Genomic DNA, 27723 nt, shown 5'->3' with positions numbered 1-27723 from the left:
GCGTAACTTCTTTTTATCTCTAGGTGAACTACATTGTTCTTATAGCACGAAATACTGAACTTTTCAAGAGCTTTCACGGTAGCACAACGGTCTAAGTACGACAAATTAATTTGTAACCTGTTACGTCACATTGACGCACTAGCGCTTGTGCTTCGGCGCAATGTTCGAATAATTAAACTGAACATCATTTTCTCTTCTAATATTCAGCTTATTACCGCAACGTTGACAAAACTGGTGTTTGGAGATAATACTTTATCAGTCTAACCGGATCTACCGTTTCTTTTCAGTGGGTCTCTAAGGGTCGAGATTAAACAAATCGTAAAGATTACCTAACTTGGTGTCATCGCCCCCCTCCCCCCCCACACACACACACAACACGCGAAAAAGTGGATAATACCCGCCGTGGTTGCTCAGTGGCTACGGTGTTGGGCTGCTGAGCATGAGGTCGCGGGATCGAATCCCGGCCACGGCGGCCGCATTTCGATGGGGGCGAAATGCGAAAACACCCGTGTACTTAGACTTAGGTGCACGTTAAAGAACCCCAGGCGGTCGAAATTTCCGGAGTCCTCCACTACGGCGTGCCTCATAATCAGAAAGTGGTTTTGGCACGTAAAACCCCATAATTTAATTTTCTTTAAAAAGTGGATAATCGTAATCCATGCATCAATCAATGCAGCCATACGTCCGTCCATTTATTCCACGGAGTTGAATAAAACCTTCGAGTTGAGGCCTCCTTCTCAGAACAGGAAGTTAGCGTATACCGGTTTAGTGTCCCAATTTGAACGAGCGGGGAATATACAACAGGAGCGCCGGCGACCACGTGGTTCCCCCGGACGGATCGCACGTCCCGACCGACTCCTCAATGGACCAGGCGGGCCGGCGACTCCGTACGGCCGCGGCAGTCCTGTTCGCCCTGGTGGTCCTGTCCCTGCTCATCCTGAACCTGGCGCGCACCCTGCAGACTCGGCAGCAGGACAGCCAGCCACCAGTGTCCCCCAGCGTGATGGGCGTTTTCTCCCGGTGGGGCATCGTCGGGCACCGCGAGTGTGCCAACACTACCAGGTCGGTTGTGGACACGGTCGAGTCTTCTTTTAAGGCGGAAGCCTTTAATGGCTCATATCAAGGTCATCTGCCGTTAGCAGAAACTGTCACAGCTTTCCGGCCTCCTGATTGGTCTCCTCTGTGTCGTGACGTCACTGTCGCTAGGCGCAGGTGGACGCCTCCTGAGTGGCTCGCGTGCGTGACGTCACTGTCGTCAAGTGCGGGTGTCGTGGTGGTTCGGCGCCGCGCGGGGTGACTCATCACATCGGCACGCGTGGTGGCCGTGTGTTCGACGGTGCGCCCTGACGTCACTGTCATCAGGCGCTTGAGGTGGCCTTCCGGTTGGGCGCTGTGTGGCCTGACGTCACTGTCGCGTGGCGACCGTCTGCTTGGGTGTGGTGTACGAGTTGTGTGCCTCCGTGGTGTTTCCGACGCAACAAATCGCCATCGGCAGTGGTGTCAGGCTTCCGCCGTTTCACACTTTAGTCTCGACAAAGTGTCTTCCGTTTCTTTTTTTGCTTCTCCCTGTGCAAACAGCAGCATGGAGTTGAGAAACGGCCCGATCTCGTGCGTTCATTTCATTCGTTCCTTTCATTCATTCGACCTTTCCTTTGTCAGTAGCGATGGCCTTGTCTCAGAACGGTCCGCCTCGAAAGCGGGAACTACTGGGTGAGAATCGCAGTGCTGAACCACACGCCGTTATAAAACTTCGTGTCGCGCAAGTTACAGCACGTCGTCGTAAAGCGACGAATGAAAACAAGGTGGCGTGTAACGTGCAGACAGGGTTGTATTAATTCTTAGAATGCGTCATCCGTTAGACATCATGGCTCGCAGTCGTCGGGTTGGTCAGTTTGATCGTGACCTAGCAGGACCTAAACATTTACGGATAACCTTTGTGCCAGAAAGCGCGTAAAGCAGATGACCCACATGCGACACAAGCGGAGAACTCCTCGGATACTGCACACGTTGTTGCTCTGTATTATTTTATTTGTAAGCAAAGTGCAACTGGTGTACGTTACGATACGTTTGTAGCGGGGCCTGAGCGCTCGAGGATACCAGTTGAAAATGCCATAAGAAAACTACCGCAGGTACGACGCTTTGCGTGGAGGAAAAGGGTGGTAGGTGATTGCCCTGTTTGTGTGCTGTTGTTTTTTAACCGCGGATCCCCTTACAAATGACTCAAGTGAGCAGCACACAAGGGTAAAGATAATCCGACTTGTCGGACAACTCCCAGAGATGACATCACCAAAAACTTTCGGAAACTGTTGTAAGCATGTCTGGCTCAGTTGTGAGTGCGGCTATACAGGGTGTCCCAGCTAATGTTATAACCGCGCTCCTAAAGATGAAATAAAAAATACAAGAGGACGCAACCAGTGGTATTCTGTCAGCAGTGACGCATCATACCAGGAGGACTTTTTTCATAATAGAATTACCAGAAGATTATTTAACGAACTCTTTTAATCACTGAATTCAGGCCGCGAATTTGGATGGAAAAGTAAAGTAGTAAATGTGTTACACCCGATTCAGTTGTTTTCCGTGTGCTATGTCTAGCGGAATTGCTTTTTTCCGCGTGATCAAGAAAGCGCGCGAAATATGAAAATAGCCGCATGATGACGCGTCCGTATTTACAGATTACCGGGTTACGGGTGCCGCTGACTGCATTAGCATGCATAAGGAAAACTGTGACGTTTTGTCTAATCACAACGGAAGCCTCACGAAGACATTAGTCGCGCACAATAAACGAGCTCCACCTCCCCAATTTTCTAGAACACTGAGGCGGCTTTCGTCGCTCATTGGCTGTCACAAGGCATGGACACGAGGCCGAGACAAGGGCCGGCCCACGTGAGCTGCTCAAGGTGCGCCTTGAGGTCGATTGGCTGCATCCAATGTGTGCCTGTTCGAGAGTACCGACAGCCGCGAGCAGCCGAATTCCCGGCGCGTCCTTCGATGCGCTGTACGTGTGCTATTAACAGCCACGTGATATAATGTGGAGCATTCTTTATCTGAATGCAGTACGGCTCTCAGTGATCTGCCTGCCTGATTGACTGCCGCCATCATGCCGCCATCGTCCCACCGTAGTTTTTATTTTTCTTTGGGACAGCCGCCATGTCTTCGTCGCTGTCATGAACATCCGCATTTCACCGTCATCTTCGCCATCTTCTTGCCGTTGTCAAACACACGCTCGCCCGAAGAAATGGGTGGCACAATGAACACCTTGACGCAACGAGCACGTCGTAGCATGTGCTAACGCCTTTCGAGAAGCCCCTAACGATGCTAGATTGAGAGCTACCAACAAAACTGCTCCGCACGAAATTGATATTTGCATATTTTTCCCCCAGGCCACATTGTTTTCCGAGGACGCGTTTTAAGCTTTAGCACTGGAGCATGCGATCGCCGTCGCAAGCAAGCCGTACTCGTGATATCGTCACGGCAAACGCCGCGAATGACTTCGAACCACGCTGCAACAACGTTGCAGTCGTGATCTTCTTCATTAGCGAACAGCAAAACCATTGCTTGTGCCGCGTAACGCAGATTCAAAGGACCTTAACAAATGTCGTCCGTAGTGATGTTTAGCAAGGTAACGTTGTTGGCCAGCTGGTGAGACATTGTGAATAAAACCACTACAGACACAGGCCGGAGCGAGACGACAACACAGGGCGGCTGTGTTGTCGTCTCCCTCCGTCCTGTGTCTGTATCGGTTCTATTCACAATGCCGTAGTGATGTGACGCATGAAAAAGAAAATGACTCCCGCTTCCTCTTGGGTGCAGGAACATCCTGCGTCAGAATGGCACGGTGGGTGACGTGGCCGTAGCCGCGACCCTCTGCATGTGCGTCGCCCTGCCCAATCGCTGCGGAATCGGAGGAGGCATCTCCGCCATCTACTACAGCGGGTCAGTCCAGTGGATGACGCGTTCGGTCGCCCGCCGCGCATCGGCGCGCAAAATGCGAGCCCGCGCGTGCGTTGTTTTGCATTGCACAGATTCGATCGATATTTTTTTTCGGGTTATCGCTCTAATTACGTTACTGCTATCGTGCGCTAAGCATGCTAGCAGCATGCGTGAGCCTTAGTTGCCATTCTGTATAGCGAGACAGGTTTGTATAATGAGATCGATTGAGTGAGTCATTCATTCATCCATCCATCCATTCATTCATAAATTTAAACATACCGCTATTTCAAGAGAGGCACGGGAAGTGTGGGTAAATTTTTTTATAAATTCACGCAGTAACTCCACTGGAGCTATCTAAGTATGCGCAAGCATTGTGCCACTTGTTCATCTCCACGCATCCCGGTGTCATTATGGATCTTTTCAAACGTTATCCGGCCAGTGTAAGCACCTGTAAACATTTATCGGTCGTAATCAACCATTATCAGACTAGATAATGGGTCCTTATCAACCTCATCGCAATCGATCCGATCCCTATCACCTATTATCGGTCCTTGTGAACCTTATCGGACTTGATCCGACCCTTATCGACCCTTATATGTCTACAATGCGCCAAGTCGGCTCTACATGTGGAACTAGACATGGATTTTGTTCCACCATCACCAAATCTTTCAACATAGCCTTCATAGAAACTGTTCTCCTTTGACATTTGTTTTGTACCGCTGGTACAACACATTCATGTGGTTCAGGTATATTCACCTTCTGCAAGCGTGGGTGTTTAGCCCAGTGGGTAAAACACTCGGCTTCTCAGCGGGGGTCGTAGGTGCAGAAATCACCAAAGCCAACTTTTTTCCTTTCGAATTCATTTTTGTTTCATACATTAACTTTATTATACCGTCTCGTCTTACGTGACAGACGGACGGACAGAGGCTCGGACGGACAGGTTTCCTCGTTGGGTCGGCAGAGAAATGCCTGCTTACGCATTTAAAAATCGAAGTCACAAATAGCGTGCGTGTAACACACATGGAAAGTGTCAAGGCGGCGGGGTAAGGAGCTAATAAGGCACTGTTTTTGTTGTTGTTGGTGGTGGTGGTGATAATGATGATGATGATGATGATTTACAATGAACAACGTGTTATTACGGAAGCTACAGCTCTGGAGCACTTACATAACTAAATAGATAGGAATGGAGAAGTGTTGCAGAGTGCCCACTGAAACCAATTTTGATTTGCTTTCTTTCGATTTAAAGAAAAAAAAGAGATCAACCCTAGATAAAATACATTTACAAATGACGGGTAGGCGCCCACTCTTGGCTTGGTACGGCACGTAACTGAAAAAGAATTTAGACCCGCCTCTTCTCTCTCGAAGAATAAACGTCAAGATTCTTGTTACTGATAATGTCCGTGAACGAGCAGTCTCTGTACACGTGCTGCCTCTTCATTGTTAACGAGCTAAACAATTTGTATTGTGCTTGTACATAAAAGAATCTACGAGAAGAAGCGTGGGTTCTCCTCGTCATTACATCTTGCTCGCTCTTAACAGCAAGGAGTCTCATGGCTTTCTTTTTCATTCTGTAAAATTTGTACAAGAACAAACATCCAGTTATAGAGCTCAGCGGCCGTCAGGCCCTCTTGAAAAGAGTATACTTTACCCTAGCAAACCGTACTTCATCCGCACGTTCAAAGAATCGTATATATTTCCTTTCTGTTATCTTCAAGAAATACAAATGACGCAGAGTTTACAAAAGTCCAATGTTCCACGAAAACTCGTCAGGCGAGGGTGATGCATATGTTCAAAATAAGAAAAGCACTCGCTTTGAGGATGAAAGAAAACAAACTTGTTGTTGACGTTTTGGGGCCAGTGTACGGGTCCCTTGCTCGCAATGAAAAGGGGGGCGGGAGGGTCTGCCCAACGGGTGCACCATGCTCCTATAGTCCAGCGTAGTCTACGTAGTCAGCGCAGTTAATGTAATCAACGCAGTTAACGTAATCAACGTAGTCCAAAGGGCAACATAGTTCAGGACCGGCCCGGGTTCCTTGTTCACAATGGAGAAGAAGCGCGAGAGATCATATTAAACACTCATGCCACCAAGCTTTAGCTCGGGGCGAACTCAAATTTCGCTATTAAAATGCATATAAAACGCAGAAATGCTTATATGTAACAACCACTGGACTAATATGAAAGAACCGTGTTGCATGTGGCATAGAAAGTTAAATTGTAGTTGAAGGTTAATTGAAAATCATTTGAAAGTTACGTTCAAGATATTGATTTTGAGCGTCATATTTTTACACAAAATCGGAAATTTGTTACTTTCAATATAATAGAAGCAGGAAGTTTATAATTCTCTTAGCCCTGTGCCAAGATCAAATATCATCATTCTTAGACTGCATCTGTTAGATGACCTCATGACGATAAATTTGATATGTGAAGTTCGAGGTCACCTGAAATAGTAACAATGCTTTGAAGGGTTTTTTTAAAGGTCCTGTTCCTAAATTAGTGCTTTATTTCAGAATGTGGTATAGTACATCGATTCCCTCCGTTTTATATGCTTTGCCAGGTGCAGTTCACAAAATTATGATAATTTTTATTGCCGAGTTATAGTCGTATGTTTTGTAAGTTTCGTAAATTCTAGACTTGTAAGTTTTGGCCTGTCGCCAGTTTTGCTTCCTTTTTGTATGTTTAGTACCACCACCAATGTGTTCGTGTGCCTTCTTCTTTTTTCATAAATATACATACGTATAGAAAAAGATGTTAAAAAACAAGTTGCGTGAGTAGCTTGACACAGTCCTAATCCCTGTACACGGTGACACTGGCACAAGCAGCATGCGACAACAGAAGGGAATTGTGACAAAAAAAGGTCAAATAAAACAGTTAACATTTCCTTTCGCAGCCGTGCGCTGTATAATTAAGCGCTGGAAAACCTATTGCTCTAATAAATGCTACAAACCGATCATACATAGACAAGAAAGCAAAGCAAGAAAATAAGGACTTGCTTTAGTACAATTCTGATATAGAAGGCAGCAGCCCTGTCAAGCCGATTTCGTTCGGCTCTTTTGTCTGAGCTTGTGGAATCTGTAACCCTGATATGTCAAAGAAATATTTCGTTTGATTCAGGCAAGCCCAGCAGGCCATTGTCGTTGACGGCCACGAAACGGCCCCGGCGGCTTCCAATTGGAAGTCCTACGAGGGGAGTGGCCACACGCTCAATGGTGAGGGGGCAGGTCGCGGGGAACTGCAATTATCGCGTTTGCTGCTGTCCAGGCTATTTTTCTAATTGCTGGTCACGTTCGTTTTTTTTTTGTGTGTGTGTTATTATTTTTCTTGTGTGGATTCAAGTTGGAAAGGTCCACTGTAAAATAATTTACACCCTCAAAATAAGTGACGGTGTACAATTTCCTGTGGATCACATCCTTACATCCAAAAAAGATGTCAGGATGTATGTTATAGACCAATGTACACCCTTGTTACACCTTCGTTCAAAGGTGTAAATTATGTTACAGTACAGCGCGAACACCTTTCTTTATAAATCTAGTTTGCTTCAATAACTTCGGTCAGATGGAAGTACGTGCTTTTGTCCGTCGTTACCCTGTCTTTCTTCTTGTTTAGGCTTTCGCGATACCGTTCAAACATGAATCAACACACTATTGCCCAGTTTACTAGGTATTCTGTTCATTGTTCCGTTTTCATTTTGTTTTAGTTCAGCTCCTTGTTCAATTATTCATATCGATGCATCACCGGGAAGGCGTTATTGTAGTGGGGGCGTACTACCATGGTTTAGAAAAATGATTAGCAGAAATATACATTGCAGCGCGGAAAACGCTCGCAGTTTTGAATGGCGCAAGGAACAAGAAATACGGCCGGCGATCATCACAAGGCAAACACACCCGGGTGTCAAGAGTGTGAAAAAAAAGTATAACATTCATCTACAGAACTTTTTAGAGGACAGCGGAAAGGCCAAAAGCACGGGAACGACAGGTTTAATCTTGCAACAGCGTGACAGTACTGTCATGTCGCACAGTCACATACTGTCATATTGTGATGTACTGTCACTATGTGTGTGTGTATGTATGTATGTATGTATGTATGTATGTATGTGTGTGTGTGTGTGTGTGTGTGCGTGCGTGTGTGTGTGTATGTATGTATGTATGTATGTATGTATGTATGTATGTATGTATGTATGTATGTGTATGTGTGTATGTGTATGTATGTGTGTATGTATGTGTGTAGGTGTGTATGTGTATGTATGTGTGTATGTATGTGTGTAGGTGTGTATGTGTATGTATGTGTGTATGTATATGTGCATGTGTATGTATGTATGTATGTATGTGTGTATGTATGTATGCATGCATGCATGTATGTATGTATGTATGCATGTATGTATGCGTGTATGTATATGTGTGTATGTATGTGTGTATGTATGTGTGTATGCGTGTATGTGTGTGTGTATGTATGTATGTATGTATGTATGTATGTAAGCGTGTATGTATGTATGTATGTATGTATGTATGTATGTATGTATGTATGTATGTATGCATGCATGCATGTATGCGCGTAAGTATGCGTGTAAGTATGCGAGTATGTATGTATGTATGTATGTATGTGTATGCGTGTATGTATGTATGCACACGTGTGTGTGTGCTTATTGAAGCTGTCCTAGCTACCACCTCCTCCTCGCCGTTTCTCGGGCATGCGCAGCAATGTACGTAGGCGTGCCGGGACAGATGGCTGCCCTGGAGACGATCCTCAACGTGACCGGCACGGCCGTGCCCTGGGCCAACCTCTTCGTCGACGCCATAGCTCTGGCGCACGACGGCTTTCCCGTCAGCCCCGAACTGGCGGCCATTATCGCGTCCAAGCCAGAGATCGGCTCCAGCGCAATGCGGTATATCAGTTTACTAATTGCTTAGTTAGCCTTTAAAACAAGTTAGGACACAGCGACGACGCTGTCAAGGTGGACAGCTTGTAAATATGCAAGCCGATCCAAGTGAAATATATTTCAAGAAGGAAGGACGATGTTAGATACACTTGTGGTCCAAGATCCCTGTAGTGCCGAAGCACAGTTCGTCATCAAGGAGAATTGGAAGGAACTGTCCCACTTTATTTCTGCACATGCAAAGCACACTTGTGCAAACAAACACTGAAATATTATTTCAGTAATAACATAGCTATAGTGCAGTAATTAACTTTTAGGCGGTTAGCTTGTTGAACAAGTCACCTGTGGAGGTTCGGTAACAGGCGTATATCGTCATGTTTCCGCGACCCCTTTTTAGCTTTCAATGCCCCACTGGATGCCAGCACGTCTCGCGAGAGCACAGCCGTTCGGCCCGCACAGGAGGCGTATTACATTGCACCGGGGCTTGGGGAGTGGCCTTCCTAGAACATAGGCGCGCTGTCGCACGCGGAAGGCGGTTAGAGGCACAGTCCCCTCAAAGTGCGCGAAGCATCCTGAGAATACTCGCCGTGTTAAAGACAACCGCGTCTCTTTATTACAAGGCACCTTGCTGCGGTAGCCACAGGGTTTCGTACGATCAATAGAGGGAAGTGTAGCGCTAATACCTGCGGGAGCTTCATGCAGGGCAGTTCAGACAGCGTGGGAATGATGGGGGTAGAGCATAGATTTGCCTAAACTTTGTCCTTCTTGCTTTAAATGGCTTCGGGCCTTTGCAAAGGGATTTCTTTAAGGAAGTACTGCGTTATACACAATTAAACGTGTCTAAAATTGTCCGATGGCAGGATTCGAACTCAGGGCCTCTAGCGCAAAATCCTGATATTGAAACCATTATGCCACGGACGCACGGACAGACGAAACCACTCCAGTTAGCAGTGATTATGCGTGCTTGCAGAGTCTTATTAGCTTCTGCATTAAAGAAAAGTACAAATTGCTTTGAAATTTAGTCCAATTTGGGCTTAGATAAAGCGTAATAAACGAAGTCACAAGGACGTCTGTAGCCCTGAGCGCGGAGATCCAACAAATCCGTGTCCTACCCATCATTCCCATGGTGGCTGAACTGTCGCCGCGTCATAGTTGCCTGTAGTATAACTGTAGGAAAGGCAATGGTGCAAGCGCGGAGCCGCGCGTGAAACCACTGTGGCGCCTGCAGCGACATCTTCTGGCGAGACGGACGACCACTGAAGGAAGGTGAGACGCTCGTGCAGAGGGCGCTGGCAGCAACGCTTCACGGCCTCTCGCAGAGAAAAGCGTCCGTCTACGAGGGCCCGCTGGCTGAGGTTCTCGCCAGGGACCTACGAGCAGAAGGTGCGCAGCTGAGCAGTTTCACCGTTTTAATGTGTTAGCATTAGAAGTGTCAAAGCGGAAAAAAAGCGTGTGTGTGTAAATGCGGGAAGCCGGTCACGTGTTACAGGTAGAGAGGGGAAGGGAGAGCTGCGAAGAGTATATATTGTTGCGGGGATATATATATATATATATATGTATATATATATATATATATATATATATATATATATATATATATATATATATATATATATATATATATATGTATAATGAACTGACGGTGGCTTGCCTTGGATCTCCCTAAGTTCGACTTGGTTCCTAGAAGAGAGGGGACGTGTGTGGGATGAGCTCCTGAATAACGCATTGCAATTTCGTGAACGCGGTTCGAATCATTAATCCAGGAAATACGACGTAATGCTAATGCATTTCTCTCGCATCTGCCGCTAAATCGCCACTGATTTTGAGCATGAAAGGATTCTAGCTCCCGTTGTCGGCGACCTTCAAGTGACCTTAATTGAGCCACAAGCCAGAGTCTTTATCCAGGTGAGAACAAAACGAGATCATCCAGGCAACCAGTCAAAACTTGAGAAAATGCGTTCTCTAACCCCCGACCCTTTCCACGGGACCGCATTGCATACGCTAGTTACTGCCCCAACAAGTTACAAAGAATGTTGCTTCCAAGTTATTCCTGGTGTTTGTTCACAATATCATTCAAGCTGTAACATCCAGTACGCTCAAGCTTCATTTGTCATTTTCAATAGTGACGTTCAAGAGGCAGATACTGGGCACCATATACTCCATTCTCAATTTTTGGCGCTGAGACAAAGTTGCATGTACTCTTTTGAACGCCTGTGGTCCGTGAGTTCCTCGGCGCGGGTTTTGCGTCGCCTCGAAAGATGGCGCCACACTGCGTGGCGCCTCCTTCAGGCGCTTCTCTTCTTGCAGCTGGGCAGTGTGCTCCGACTCCCTGACGTATTTCGCTGCCTGTCGTGTCGCCTTCAGCCGGTTTTCTTCTTCTAGCTGGGCAGCGTCCATATAAACCAGTGCACACTGTAGTGTGGTGCGGCGCGGCGTGATGCGGTGTGGTGTGGTGGCGTGTGCTGTTGCGAACCTGCACTACACCCATTTCAAGATTGTGGCTAGTATCATCTCCAACTAATCTGCTTTGCCTGTTTCCATTTCATGCTTACATGTACTCTCGACTACGGGAGAGCCAGCAACTTTTGTTTTTTGTAGGAGATTTTCACCTGTTCTCTGTAAACTTGCTTATTCGCTAGTCTAGATAATACTGTCACAGATATCCGGTTTTTTTTTTCCCTGTTTGTTTTTATTAGCTTGCTTTTTATGTGCAAGTGCTCTATAGTTTAGCAGCATGAATTTACCGCCTCTCTTCAAGCAATACTCCAAAACAGAAAGGAATAAAATAAATGAATAAATAAGAAGTAAAACACATTCGGTGTAAGCTTCTTCTTGGGATAGTTGGCTTTGCCATGGCCTGCTCGCAACCGGGAGCGCATGAAATTTCGTTCAAAACGCCTGCGATTTGCTTAGACTTAAAAAAAAATGCCGATTTAGCCGTTCCTCCGTCAGAAACAGCAAGGGCTTACGGTCCAAGTTCATGATGATAATCGATGATTATTATTTCTGACTTCACCCCCTTTGAATGGGGGCGGCGACAAATAGTCACTTTAACTTATAGTTGACCTATATTCAGATTATTCAACACTTCTTTCTCGAACAGGTTTATTGCGTCCAATTATACTGTCTTCAGTCGTCGATTCCACGCAAACTTAGATGTGCAAGTTCCTTTTGCGGGAATGATATGGAAACCTGGCTAACACAGTCAGCACCTTTGCGTGCGATGTGATCCGCATCAACTATCCCGCCTCACCGACTATCACTGTCCTGAAAAGAACCCTCATACTGTGATAGCTCGTCGGGAGGAGGGTACTAGGTAGTGACACGTACGTGCTATTGCTTCTGCAAGTGTGTAGGTTTCTACCTCGTAAATGTGGTGTGTGCATAAGATACCTGATTTCGCACGAATAAAACTTATTTCCCGATTGAGCGTCTGTCTCCTATCACCTTCGTTTTTCGTATCGTGTCTTCTCGCATTGTTGCATAAAAGAAACGCAGTTGAACCAATTCGTGGCAAATTTTCATCTTGCTGTACTTGTAGGTCGCCATTTTCTTTGTTCATCTAGTCTACAATAAATTTTGCTGTATTACGGTCCCCTCTATAGCACTATTAAGAGAAAGAAATATCGGCGGATCCCACGCACTGTGGGAATCGATGTAAGCGAAGCTTTGTATATGGTGTTTGCTTTGATTGAGTATGATTAGCGGTGATGTTGGCGGTGAATGTTGGCGGCGAATATGTAATTTCTTTAGCGTTTAGTTCAATCCGAGAGTGTAGAGTTGATGTTAACACGTTACCTTGCGTGCACCACTGCTGTTTGTCTGCGTAGTACACAGAACACACATGGAGACGTGTTTGCTTGAGGTGTTGTGCGTCATTGTTCATAATGTCCAAGAGGGTTAAGCATTATCATTGCCTCACATGGCACATTGCACCGCGGAAGAAGAGTTAAACTTTAATTAAATTAGGGGCTGTACTTAATTCAACATAATTGTATGTAGCCTATACATCGTATTGCACACATTCTCGGTCTGAGCTACGTTTCGGTGGGTAGCAAAGACGCTCTTCTTCCGCGCGATGCTTCTTTAGGGCCTGGGTGCCCTCGACGCTGAGTGCACTCTTTGGAGCCATTTTGATGGCGCGTGTTTGAGTGCTCCTCCTGCACAGGTGGCCAGCACGCTGTTGCGACACCAGCTCCATGCCCTCTCTTCAGGCGATGGACGATTATAATGTTTACACTATCAGAGCCCAACACGCTACCTCCACAGCCCAGCAAATGCATTTTTGTCGCATAGGAAAGCAAGCACAGCACGTGCCATAGGCACAAACTGCAACGCTGTCGCGGCGGCGGCGGCGGCCGGGAGGCGCGGAGGCGAACGCCACCTGGTGGTGTTCCAAGAAACTACAGCAGCGCCCGGAAAGTCGGAAGAAGAGGCAAAGAAAGCATCCCTTTATAACCCCGTATGCCTCATATGTGTTGCATCCATAGTTCTATATGAACGTACAGGATCCTGTACCAAAATCTGTATGTTACCCTATAAACCCATATGACCAACAAAATTATAGTACAGGGTCATATATGGCCCGTTTGGATGGGGAGGAAAGTTTAAATTTCGTTTTCTCCACTAGAGCATTCAACCTCTTCACGCGAAAGAATTAAAACAGCGTGAAGTACTTCTGTCCCAGAGCTAACTGACTATTAAAACTGACCGCTGTTTAGGGTGTCTCTTATTAACAAGTGCGCTCCGCTCGCATTTGTGCAGGCGGCTTGCTGACGGAGGAGGACCTGGCCTCCTATCGGACCAACGTCACAACGCCTGTTGCATTCGCGCTGCCCATGGGTCACACGTTGCTTGCGCCCAGGCCACCTGCTGGTGGTCTCTACCTGGGACTGGTGCTCGGTGAGCACTCACTGCGCCTGCGCACGGCCAAGTTAAATTTCTGCAGCCACATTTGTCTATAAGCACATTGCTGCAGTTGGAAGCGTTGATTTGCCATTGCGTGCTAGTGTTCATGAATTGACCTGGAATTCTAAAAAAAACATGCGCTTAAAATGCTACAATTAGGAATGTTCCTTGAAAGAGCGTAGGTTAGGGCGTGTTGGTATTCCATAACTGAGGTTTTTAGCGCACGAAAAGGGATGAAGACAGTGGCAAGACGAGGACACAGCGCTACGACGTAGCGCTGTGTCCGCGTCTTGCTACTGTCTTTCGTCCCTTTTCGTGCGCTAGAAACCTCAGTTATGGAATGTTCACTGCATGCCCGCAGGAACTTTGTTACCTTCATTCGTTTAGAAAAAAAATATCAAACTATGATTTATGGAAAAGTTAGGAAGGTCTAAAATGTGACAGATAACGCTATACGAGGGCGCTTGAAGCCGCAAGCACGAAGTTAAGCCACATGCGTGCGTATACTTCCCGCGATTCCAGCGGCATATCTGAAACGCCGAAATGCGAAAGTAACACGCCCAGGCAATTTTTTTTTAATAGGAAACTCTGTGGCGCTAATTACCCCGTGATAGCGTTCGATCAAAAGTTCAGAACGCGGTGCGGATGCATCCAGTGCCTCTCCGCACGCGACGTTCAATATCGTGGTTCATCCCCCCCCCACCTTTGTCGCAGGCACGATGGGCCGCTTCGTGCTCCCGGACGGCTCGCTGCACGACGACAGCACGACGGCGCATCGGTTCGTCGAGTCGCTCAAGTTCGCCTTCAGCCGGCGCAACGTGCTCGCCGACCCGCGGTTCGTCGATATGGACGGGGTACGACAAACGAAGAGTAAATTTAAAGAAATAAGCTAGGCCTCGCGGATGTATGCGCAAACTTGAGCGACTAAAAACCCTTAAACTTCGTAAAGTAGCGACACTCTCCTCCTCCGCCTTCACTCCTCGCTTCTCCTCTCTTTCACGCGCCCTCCTCGACCGTGGCGCCACCTACGCTGCTTGAACGTAGCAACGGTACAGTGGCTGTAGTAACGGCGCCAACATACGCTCCTCACCACTTCGTAGACGGTTCTCTAGCACAAATGGCGCTGAAGCAAGGCGCGAGGGCCCACGTGATGCTATTAGGCCAATAGCGATGCGGCGTCGGCCTCGGCCAGAGCGCGCGAGGAGGAGGCGGCAGTCTTCAAAGCGTGGCACTACTTTACGAAGTTTAAGGGGCTTTACGAGCGACCCGTACGTCCACGACGGCAAGGTTGCGTGACGAAGTTCTCACACACTTCGCAAGTCGTATACACACTTAAGCAAAATTACACCTTTTGAGTCGTATCTTGTCGCACAACAATAATCATCGTCTGTATTGTCCGCATTCCGATCCTTTACTTTAACGCTGGGAGCCCGGTACTTCCAAGTCACGATCGGCATGCGCGTTATCAGCATGACGGAGCATTCTCGACAGGAAAGTATCGAGCGCAACGTTTTCGAGAAAGGAAGCGCAAGCAAGACAGATGATGAATATTGTTGTCCGGCAATTGTACACCCCAAAGGATGTACATTTGTTTAGGAGTGCACGGGTCTAATTATAGCCGAAATCTACTTGAGTCTTTACAAAACGCTTCTCTGTACTTCATACGTGATGCCAATGCTTCGCTAGACGTGGTGACCTTTATGCACTTTTACTATGTACAAGCCAATTCGAAAAATTACCATAGACAGATTTTCCCACACATCTCACTTGCACTAACCAAGATGGCGGTCTTTTCATTGGCTGCGCTGTTAAAGCCGAGACAAGCGTTTTCCAAGCTTCAGCGGTGCGGGGAACGGAGAGGGGGAGGCGGGGCGAGGGAACAGGCATGGCGTCACCAACCCGGATGTTGACATACGATATAGTAAAATTACGTTTCTGTACGCCATCTCACGAGTAGTTTGCAGCACTGCCGATGGCACACGGATAATATCCTTGGGCAGCGGAATGTAGTTCCCGGCGTAAACGTCTTATTATTGGCGGGATTACAGAGTTTCTTTTTCTTGGTACATGATAGGTTACAGCGATAGTGTGACATGTTAGGACCTTTGCGCATGCACGTTGTACACCGCGAATTGCTGTAGCGGTGAGCAGACGACCTGGCGCGGATGAACACATCCCGAGATGCATTCGGCCTTTCCATTGGCTAAAGAGTCCAGCAGCTTCCGCAGTGTTGCAGGTGACTTGTGAGATAGAGTATAGCCCGTGGTCCTTCCCCTTCTTGGTTAGGTCAAACTAGGTGTGTGCCGAAGCGCTTGCAGGTTTTTTTCATATCGTCCATTTGCGTATACTCTTCGACACGTCTGACGCACGCTTCTGTCCGCCGCGCCGGCTACACCAAAATGTGACTCATTCGCTACGCCCTAGGCCTATTGAAGCGTTTCACTACACACCCAGTACACTTCTAGGTTATACTCGAGGTCTTGTGGACGCGTTAACAAACTACCCGAAATCTACGCAACACTTTGCAAGCGCTTTAATCTATTTGGTGCCATGTTTTCGTCGTAAACACGAGTGCTTACACACATCGCGAGAACGTGTCCCTGGGCATTTGCATGTGGAGTGCCTAAATTAATTTCTGCGAGGGCCAATTCCGTAACGTCGCTTCCGCTTCCGCTCTCGATGTCAGTAAACCAAAAATGTGCGTATTTAATACCGTCCCCGTCACAGATTGTGGCCAAGGCGACGTCAGTTGAGACCGTCGCCACGATAGCGCGCATAATCGACAGTCGAATGGGTCCCTCGTCGGAGTCCGGCTACTACGGATCGCCCTTCCACGGCTCGTTGGGCGCGGGCACCGCCCACTTCGGATTCCTCGCACAAGACGGGGACGCCATTGTGGTTTCCTCGTCACTTAACTCGTGGTGAGTTTTATACATGTGCGCGGCACTCGCGCTGTTGCGAAATGCCGTTATAACGAAATCGCTTCAGTTGAGATGCGACTCTGTCCAGGCTGCTTGTTCTCGCGTCGCAATAGTGTCTGCGCGCCTTCCCAATATCGTTAGTGAAACTGTATACCTCATACCCGTGTCGCACGTGCACTTCTGATCGCGATCGCGGCCGATCCGGATCGAGCTCGATCCGGATCGGGTGTTGCTACAGGGTCATTTGCGATCGCGATCCTGCGGGATCCGGATCTGGGCGATCGCGATCAGGCCCCTTCATCGCGATCGCAGGTTGACGTCCGCGCCCTCTAGCGCAGTATTCAGAAAACGTTAAAAACAAGAAGTGAAGGCTGCTCAATAAAAAAAAACACTTTAAAAATATTTTACCAGCAATATAATAAGCGGTAACATTGAAATATTGTCCGAATTTAGCCACATTTTGCAAATCTGAATTTGTAGCCATTACATTGCGCAGTTCTGGGAGTTGCTGACGATCAGCAGACGATAACAACTCGATCCGGATCGCTAGGACCGTGTAGCAGCGAGCATTGTTGATCGCAATCAAGAAATCCGATCCTGATTGGCCCCGATCGCTATCAGAAGTGTATGTGTGACACCGGTATTAGTAGTTGTTCTTCCCCCACTACGAGCGTAAGGGTTCTCACGACGCCTACGAGAAAAAGAATCCCATTTTCTATGATGCTGTTGCTTTATAGCATTCTGCACTTAGTGTAAGATTGCATAATTGTTGCGCAGTCAATTCTTTCTTATTGTGCGTCCCCGGCCTCACTGTGCTAGATGACTTTTGCAGTACCGTTGTTAGCAGCTTTTCGTCCGAGTTCCTTTCCGTCGAGTGGAGCAAATCAACTTTCCAATTCAGTTCAATTCCCTGGGGGCGAAATGCAAAAACACCCGTGTACTTAGATTTGAGTACACGTTAAAGAATTCTAGGTGGTCCAAATTATTCCGGAGTCCCTCACTGCGGCGTGCCTCATAGTCAGATCGTGGTTTTGGCCCGTAAAACCCCGTGATGTAATTCAACTTTTTTTTTTCTTTTGAGTGCAACGAACCTCATCCCATTAGGTTCAGCGATTGCCGATCAAAATGATTTCTCCGTTCCCAAACATCTAGATTTGAGCCCCCGAAGTGAAGCCACCCCTCAAGCTACCTTTTAAGGTAGAACGGGACCGAGACACTGAACATATAAAGCCAAAATCCCTCGAGGAAATTACAACAATCTACTGGCTATCTACGTCACTGAATAAATCAGTGAAAAAAAATGTCTCTAACATTAGGAAATTGGCCAATGAGGCTCGCTCGGGTTACTAAAAACTCGCTAAGCTTGGCAACTTCCTCTGAAAGTTAGCGACACTGTAGAGTAGGGTTTCCTGAACCTCAAACCCCGCAATTTGTTCTCATTTCTCAAAACACAGGTTCGGCTCGATGGTGCTGTCTCGAAGCACCGGCGTCATATTCAACGACGTCATCCGAAACTTTGACCTGCCGTACGAACTCGACCAGTACAACCTGTCAAAGTCGCTGCGCAACCAGGTACGAAAGCGAACTCTCGCGCTGTATTGTGCATGTCTTTTCTTTTTTCTGGAAATTAATTCTGTAGCGATTACTGAAGGAATTGACGCCGGATGTGAATTCCGATGCTTGCGGAACTGTGTTGAAGGCGCGCTCATCATATTCTCGCCGTCAGCTTCCGTGGAGGTTGACTCTCATTCGATTTAGACCACTGTGTCGTCCCAGACAGACGAGAATCGCCTGCGTTTCGAATGTATACCGCCCAAGCTGCTACCAAGGAAATCCACGATGTAGCATTAAGACGCCGACCTAGAGACACGATGACACACTCTCTCCTAGATGGCGGTCTGCTAGCTCGTGTCGTAGCTCACGATCCTCTCTTAAGACAGAGCAACCCCATTTAGGGGCCCGAGACATATTGCCCCTAGAAGTGTCAGAGCTGAGCTGCGAAAAACAACGCCGTAATCGGCTCAAGGAATACAAACACAACCGACTCCCCTTACCATCCCCATCTCAAACACAAGCTATCGAGGACGCTGCACTAATCTGCGGGGGCACAAGCACTTATAATGCCCAACGACGCTGTCCAACACCACAATGCGAACAGACTCGGCACACCGGCGTGTGTGGAAAACACCCCGGCGAACTGCATGCTTACTGGGAATGGCGCAGAGGACTGTATTCTCTGCACTATTTTTTTAACTGTCTAGAACGTCCCTCCCTGCCTTCCCTACATCTGGGAGAGCTGGACCGCTCCACCGCAAGAACTCCGCTCATCGCTATGGCCACTGCTTGTAGCCCACACCAAACACTTTACTAGATCCAAACAAATGGACTCCAGAACAAGATGTGTGATAAGGTGGACTTCAGCATCGATGACACGAACTAAGAGCCGTGAAGTAAAGTTTCTGTCGCTCTCGCGGTATCTCTCTCTTTCGTTGTCACTCTCCCTCTCTCGGTGTGTGTGTTTAGACATGAAAAAAGGCAGTTTTTACGACAAGGAGGCGATGATTTCATTGATGTGCGTGTACATGCTGCATGCAACCGCGGTATGCTTATGCGATTAACATTCTTTGGGAACGTTACTAGCCTTGCGGTATGTATCAACCTGTCTAAGCCGATGACCGTTGTTGTCCACTAGCTCGGGCCACTAAGTATGTACTGGCTGCCACATTGCCGAGCGGTCAACATGCACCACTGGGTATGTGGTCTAAATAGACAACTTGCTCCTGGCCTAGGAGACAGCTTCCAGCAACGCGTACGTGACACTGGTTTGTGTCCGTTCTTGGCAAATCCACCAGAATGGATGTGCCAATGTGGCACAAGGCTTCTGGAGCCCTCAATATATTGAAGTGATAGTGCCCCATCCGCAACAGACACTTTCGCATCGAGCACGGCCGCTTCATGGATAGCCATTGGAACGACGTTGCTGCCAGGATACTAGTTCGACAACTCGGAGTTTCAAATGGAGTGCAGCGATTCCAACGAGAAATATTGTGTCGTGGTGTCACTTGGAATTGGGGTTATTAGCTGCGGAATCGCCGCTTCGTGTGTCTGAGGTGCCAATACGGTGTGTCGCCACATTGCTTCGATACTTACAGCATTAATGTCGACGTTAGTCGTGGAAAGTTCTGCGGGAATTTAAAAAAGCTAAAGGGGTTTTCACGTTCCTTACACACCAGTAACTAATAAGTATGAAGAACGCGCTGATGAAAAAAATTCGCCAGACATACTTTAGACTGCTTACGTGTGGGAATGCGAAAGCATTCCCGCGATATAGATATAATTACGATAGGGAACAGCGCGCGCTGGAAATCTTTGATGCCTTTTGCATATTCAAGAGGGGCGACGCACGCGTCCGTTCTGCGTCCCTCACGCTATCAACAAAATCAAATCAAATCAATTTTATTTTCCAGTTTACATACTGGATGGCCATTTTGGGTTAAAGGCTACATACGTAGCTTGGCGTGACCCAAAATACCAGACAAGGCAGTAGTACAGTACACAGTGTGTGAACGTTTACAATAATTCACATATAATTCCAACGATAGCTGGAATTCTTGGAAAAGAACTGGATTATCTCCGTTCCTAACGCTTATCCTCTTTTTTTTCTGCTTTCTATCATGTCCCCTTCGATGATGTGTTTACATGCTGCTTCTGCAAATAAAGCATCTGGTTGCTACTCAGCGCTCCGTCCTGTGCCCTTCACTCGCTCGTTCTGTGTCGCGCCGTTTCTATTTTATCCCATAACTCTCTTCGATCTTGATGAGCATGCGTACGCGTTGCCATGACACGTATGCGTAGGTCTCCCCCGGGCACAGGCCTCTGTCTACGATGACTCCGTCGCTGGTGCTACGAGACGGGTACGGAGTCGCCATGGCCCTCTCCGGTAGCGGCGGAGGACGAATCATTTCTGGCATAGCCCAGGTACACGACTTTGTGATGTTTTCCGGGAGTCATGCATGCACGTGTATCGGTACAACGGATGCATTCTTTTTTCCCAGCAGAACGTTTGGACGTGTCGTCACAAAGTGAAAGCGCGATGGCTCTAATAGGGTGAGGAAGAGGAAACGAGAGGAAAAACGACAGGACGAGTGATCCTCTTGTCTCGTCGCTTTCCTTCCTCATCTCGGCCAAATTTGGCAGTCGTGCGCGGCGCTTGGAGATCGCAAGCGCGGAGCGGGAAGTCAACCTTTTTCTCAAACAATGCCTTTTCAACAGAAACCTTTTCTTCGCTGTTTTCGGGCTGCTTTATCTCGCAATATATATACAGCAGATTTCTCATACGCGGCTGCTATGGGCCAATAGCTGACATCAGTCAAGAAAGGTATACCACAGTACCACCGCCGCCCCTAGCGCCATCTGGTACGTAAGAATGCTAACGACTGCCGAGTCCGTTGTTACGTGCATAGGTGCGGCGTGCAGTTACGTAAAAATAAAGCTAGGGCCGTGACTAGGGTGCCTAGATGTTTTAACGCGATAGCGTTAGAGCGCACGTTTGAAGAAAAACCCATTTGCGTCAGAATTAGAAAGAAATCGCAGCTTTTTTCACTCATTTCTTTCTGGAAAAGCTTCGTTAAATATGGTTTAATGCAAGCTAGTTTAGTTAATTCGGGTTGATGACAACACTGACCCTTTTGGATGTTTGCCGCCGTGGAATGGAAATTTCTTCGTTAGATCGGGAACTTCGTAAAATCGGGTTTCGTTGGATCGAGTTTTAACTCTAGTGGAGCGTATACGTGGACATCCAAAGTCAAGCTTGAACTGCTCGCCACGGTGACACTCGATAGGCGGAGTGTTGTGGGCACGATCCGCTCCGCCGTAGCCTTCGCATTGCAAGGCAATAGAGAGCTTTAGCGGAGCGGCCCGCTCCGCTCAAACCGGCGTAGCATAACAATTTGCACACAGCCGCTCAGCAGCACGCTACAGCGCACATATATAGCGGCAGCGGAACGTAGAACGCTGACCACGTTCCGATAGGAGCCCGATTTAGCCGAGCGTCGGGGTGCGTCTAGTTGCTTTCTAAAGTCGTTTTACAGCCAAGCTGCGAGCACGTCACTGGCGTCTCTGGGAGACGCACTTGCTAGATAAGCGAAATCAATGCATTCTATGCAGCCACAGGTGCGCGTGAAATGTGTGCGGAGCGGAGCGTGAGCAAACAGGTCTGCTAAAACTCTCTATTGAAGAAGGAGCGGGAAGACCGCGAAGGGGATGAAAGACGATCTGCGATTGCCACTGACTCCGCTTCTGCTGAACGCTTTGAAGTACTTTTTTTTTGGCACCCGCAGTGGTTGCGCAGTGGCTATGGTGTTGGGCTGCTGAGCACGAGGTCGCGGGATCGAATCCCGGCCACGGCGGCCGCATGTCGATGGGGGCGAAATGCGAAAACACCCGTGTGCTTAGATTTAGGTGCACGTTAAGGAACCCCAGGTGGTCGAAATTTCCGGAGTCCTCCACTACGGCGTGCCTCATAATCAGAAAGTGGTTTTGGCACGTAAAACTCCATAATATAATTTTACTTTTTTGCTGCAAAGTGTTTCTAAGATAATCTAGTTTAACATCAAATGCATTTCTCGACTTCGATAAAACGCATTCTTGAGGGCCCTTTAAAAACAAAAAGAAACACTATAAGCCAGTTAATATCAAATATGGCAAATCGCTTGTGGGGAATCTCGCAAGGTATAAGACGGTTCTTGAAAGGAAAAGAAAGTGTCATCCACCCAACTGTAGCGCGAAGGTACAAAATATAACCCATACGACTTTCTCAGCTTCGCAGTCAGGGAATTTCAGTTAAAACTTACGTAGTGTCGTTTCAAAACTCAATTCAATTTTCTCTCATTTCGCGGTAATGGGTTGATTATTAGAGGAGCAAACGAAGGTTTCTCCTCTAATAATCGACCGTTTACCTTCCCAAGTGTACTTGGCAAGTGCCGGCATACGTGCCACTTTTATTGCGTGTTTTCTTTAATTGTTATTTTTGTTAAACGTACAGAACACACGTAACGTGTGCTATGCCATTTGCTGTGTATGCCAAACAAAGGGGACAGGGACCATCGTCAAGCTGTTCTCATTGCTTTTAGTGCCGCCTCCTCCTACTGAAAAGGAAATGAAACGATTGATTGATTGATTGATTGATTGATTGATTGATTGATTGATTGATTGATTGATTGATTGATTGATTGATTGATTGATTGATTGATTGATTGATTGATTGATTGATTGACGAAGTTTGATTCGTTGAATTTTGCACGAAAGCCATTGCGCCGGTACGTCAGCACGTCACAAGTTTCAGCCTATTCTTTAAATTAATACCTATCGTATTAGGGTCGTTTATTATTTTTTTTTCTCTACTCCGACCGGCCTTTCATATTGTGCTGTGTATTTGGTCATGTGATGCCGCCAAAAGGTTCAACTACCCGTTGACGTCAGCACATGCACATGTGGAAAGGTTGCGCTGGTTTATCTATAATAAGCGACCCTCAAACAAAAACGCGTTCACTTTTTGAGTAAACCGTTCCTCGAACCGAACATATAGGCTAGGTTAAAGCGGTACGAATAATTAGCAACGATTTTTCTTCAGCACACCGGGTCTTTATACTGACTCCTTAATAAAGTCCTCCATGGTGCTGTTATTGTTCTTCTAACAGCGTTCATGTGTGAAGAACAAGAACACGCAGGGCACCGAGCCCGTCGGATACAGATGCATCCGCGCACGTAGGCACACATGCACATGCATGCACGATGCAGCCGAACAGAGAGGGAAACGCGTCTTTTGCGATTGTTTCGTTTTTTGGCGTTCGGGTTTCAGTCCAAGCGTGACTGCATCCCCGTCGTTAGGGAGCCGTAATGCAATCCTATCGGCGGCACGACATCGGCTGGCATGACGCCAACTACCCGTAGCCGTACATACTTTGCTTTTACCGTATGTTTCGCTTAAATTTACTGCTTTCGCAATTTGTTACAATCTTTACAAGGCTTTTGCAAAAGTCATACTCACATAAGAACGATATATCGCACAGTGATGCATAATACATGCATTTTGTCCGCTTTAGCTGTGCTATTAGATGCAATTGACAGAATTGTGATATCGCTTTTCATTGCTGAAGTTAAAGAATTGTAAACTCGATAGCTTCGTTTTCTGAAGATTTGTCATGTACGACAATTTTTTATAAAAATATCGGAGGCCCAAATCGATAGTCCGCTTCCAACGGTCACTAGATTTTAACATTTTCTTTTACATACAACGACCCTTACCAAGTTAGTGGTTGCCAACAAAAACGATTTCTCCTTTCCCACGCGCACGTGGGAAAGGAGAAATCGAGCCCGTCGATTTCTTTAGCTCCCAGGCTCCTATGGGTGCAAGGCACCCATAGGAGCCTGGGAGCTAAAGCTTCCCCTTAAGGTAACAACACTTCTAATGGAATGCAATGGGGTGTGTGGGGTAATTTTTTTTTTTTCGCCCGCGACCTCTTAGGTGGTGATGCGTGTGCTGTGGATGGACCAGACGGTGAAGAGAGCGTCCGACTGGGGGCGTGTGCACCACCAGTTCATACCGGACACGCTGTACGCAGAGAGCACCGTCAGTCGCGTGAGTATTTAACGCTAACTTTCCCGAACTCTACCGACCGAAGAACCACGTGGTCCTGCATGGCAAAGCTTCCTAGGCAACAAGAAACTGTTCGATAGCAAGTCCACCCGCCGTGGTTGCTTAGTGGCTATGGTGTTGGGCTGCTGAGCACGAGATCGCGCGATCGAATCCCGGCCACGGCGGCCGCATTTCGATGGGGGCGAAATGCGAAAACAGCCGTGTGCTTAGATTTAGGTGCAGGTTAAAGAACCCCAGGTGGTCGAAATTTCCGGAGTCCTCCACTACGGCGTGCCTCATAATCAGAAAGTTGTTTTGGCACGTAAAACCCCACATCTTTTTTTTTAAATAGCAAGTCCACTGTGCAATACTAGAACTTGTCCGGTGTTGTGTTGTGTTGGTTCGTAAGAGGAAAGCTTTAGATCGGGGTCAATGCCGATTTCGATATTCAAATTCACGTAAAACGCAGACTTTCTCTCGATGGTCAACCGAAGAACCGATTTCAATGAAATTTGCTGCAGATTACGAGAGCAAGATGCGTTTCACCGACTGTAGGAAGCGGAATTTTGCTTCGGGGCCTTATAGATTTTTGTGAAAATTAACGAAAATCGGCAAGTTTCAAAACGATTGTAGCGCGCGATGCTTAGAAATCCGTAATTCTGCGCAAAAGACAGGTATGGCAGTTTTGTTAGCTGCATCTGATGTAGCATCCAAAGCGCACAAATATGTTTTATCAGTTTACAGGTTGCATGTATACCTGTGTGTAGCAATTTTCCGCAAGTTATGCAAGTATATTTGTCACAAATCCGTGGTGTATTTTAGAGGGGCGTGCAATAGTCATGTATCAGTATGTGTAACTTACGGAATCGTCGTATCGTTATACGTATTACTACAGAATCAAAGAGTTGTAAGCTTGATGCTTCGGTTTTCCTGAATCTTCATTTCAGCAATATCGAAAAAAGAAAACAATATTGACGGCTAAATCAACATTCTAGTGAGTGCACTCGCTATATTCGAACTTTATATATTACAATGCAACAAAACTTCATCAAAAATTGGTGTCGTGGCTAAAAAAGAAACGATGCCTCCGTTCCCGTTTGTTTAGATCAAACGGGCCAAGCTAAAGCTTCCTGTTAAGTTCGTTCTTGCGCTGGTAATTAGTCTGAACGCTAACCAACTAGCTCGATTCGTCCACCTCGCCGAATAACGGTACTTGCCTCCTGAACCTGCGATGGCTTTCTTACAAGGTGGAGCAACAATCCGGACGAGTGACCAGTTTCATTTTTTAACTTGCAATGCTGTCATCAATCAATTCAACGGCGAGTCATACGCATAGCCAAGCAATATAAGTACATCGGCGTATGCATAAACGAAGGAAAGGCTTACTTAAGCACCCACCAAGATAATATGAAAAATAAAGGGGAAGCAGAATGCAGCAATAATGAAACGTGAAGCACCTTGGGGCCACAATAAATATGCGCTCGTGCGTGGAATCTGGAAAGGAGTAATAGTGCTAGTGCTAGCGTTCGCAATAGTCATTGTGCGCATAAAATATGATATATCTTGTCGGGGTTTCAAGTTAACCAAAGATCGGTAGGCCGGTTGGCTGTCGGGGCACACGGTAAAATCACAAATGAGGCTAATGATGCAGTGCAGGGTAACATAGGTTGGACCTCTTTGTAAGTCGGAGAAGCGCAAAGCGAAATTTGTTTTGAAGGAAGACTCGGGAGCACGCTTGAAAACGAATGGGCGGCTAAAGCGCACAAGTATCTGTACATGAAAAGCATGGACACAGAACGAGGTAAGAAGAAAGTTGGCAGCCAAGTACAAGGTAATTGAAAGTGTAAGTACACGTCGAGGAGTCACCAAAAAGAAGGTGAGAGAAACAGACAGCTAATTGAATTCAAATAGAACAGAAACAAAAAGTACCATGATGACTTACAAGAACGGGAAGGGGTAAATCTGTATGACAACACGCAGGGCAGTACCTTGCCATTTGAGGATCCAGCTGGTTGCCCAAGCACAAAGACATACCGGATCAAATATTCGCAGCAAAAATACGGAGACCACCAGCACATCCTGAGGGAATGCGAAATTCAGCCAGTGAGCTCAGCCTGTAGGTAACGTACACTTTCCAGAAGCGCATGGATTTAAAGTGGACTGAAGGATCAACCGGTTAGCTGTCAACAAAGGCAAGATACGTCTAGAGTATTGGTGGAAAAGAATCGGGGAAGAGATTGATACGACTGGATCCCTTACAGGCAGAGCTAGCAGAACGAGGCTTGGAGAAGAAGAAGAAAAGATTAGGGAGATGAATACAAAAATGCTGGTGTGAAAAGCATATGTTTAGCATACATTCACTCAAGCAGGCTAGACGACCGCATCGTTTCACAGAGAATACCAACAAATCATCGTCGTCATTATCATTGAATCTACTGCCATTCGCTACTCCACAAACACACGCAGGAGATTGTGGATACGCTCAAGTTCCTCGGCCACAAGACGGAGGTCCAGGACACGTGGCCCAACGACGTCATGGCCATGGCACGCCGCTTCGGCGAAAGCAGGAGCGGCGACCGCATCTACGCTACCTACGACTTCCGGCGACAGACCAACAACTTCGTGGACGGAGAGTGACCCCAACACACCACATTGTTCGTCACTTTCGGTGCCGTGCGTGACGACAGCGAACGTAGCGCCGTGTGTGGACGGCAACGAAAGCGCATGCGCGACGCTCTCTGCATCGTTGACATTGAGAAACTTCACCTCGAACAATTTGAGCGTTTGTTCGTTGTCATCAAGTTAACATCACAACCTATCAACTTCTGACATCCTGCTTAGACAACCCAGAAACACTCACAGCCCAGCTCAAAGCAATTTAAACCTTATACCACTGCGTAACATTTACGGTAAACGTACATTAGAATTGCACTGGAACTAATATAGGGAATTGTATTCAGCTTGCGATAACGGGAAGGACATTTTAGGCGCCCTGAAGTGTTGGATCTAATATAACAGTTTTTTGCCAATTTGGTATAGCGCTTTCACATCCCTTTATTTTATTTACCCTAACACGTCTTTTGTTCCATCCAATCATTGATATTACACTGTTATTGCGCTGTTACGTACGTCATATATTCTATGTGCCTTCGAATCCTTTTAGTGCGAATATATTTGAAAACAATTTCCCTAGTGTAATTGTTCGCTTGTTTGTTTGTTTGTATTTAATCTATATCCTGCACCATGAAGCTTTGATGCGTTTGAGTTTGTTGAATTGTGGCTAGTTTAATTGAGTCGTTACTAGATTTTATGCTAATGGCTCAAATTAAATGCTAAACCAAGTTGCATATATACTGTCGCGACCTAATAAGACCATTAATTCATTCAGTGAACAGTTATTCATTCAATCACTGACGAACCTAACAAAATATTGTACTATCGCTACCGTATATCCTCGC

At 46.9% G+C, this 27723-nt stretch overlaps 1 protein-coding gene across 1 annotated transcript; it reads left to right on the top strand.

Annotated features, from left to right (window-relative positions):
• Positions 1-862: 862 nt before the first annotated feature.
• LOC140212993 (scoloptoxin SSD14-like) lies at positions 863-27627 on the top strand. The gene is made up of 12 exons (XM_072284141.1): positions 863-1062; positions 3811-3933; positions 7042-7136; positions 8623-8809; positions 10029-10183; positions 13565-13702; positions 14423-14562; positions 16436-16629; positions 18084-18201; positions 20485-20607; positions 24155-24268; positions 26732-27627. The coding sequence occupies exons 1-12, from the start codon at positions 863-865 to the stop codon at positions 26900-26902; spliced, it is 1758 nt and encodes a 585-aa protein (XP_072140242.1). The 3' UTR covers positions 26903-27627.
• Positions 27628-27723: the final 96 nt, after the last annotated feature.

This window comes from Dermacentor andersoni, chromosome 8 (assembly GCF_023375885.2).
Source record: "Dermacentor andersoni chromosome 8, qqDerAnde1_hic_scaffold, whole genome shotgun sequence".
Taxonomy (NCBI): domain Eukaryota; kingdom Metazoa; phylum Arthropoda; class Arachnida; order Ixodida; family Ixodidae; genus Dermacentor; species Dermacentor andersoni.
This window is presented reverse-complemented; position numbering and strand designations above follow the sequence as displayed.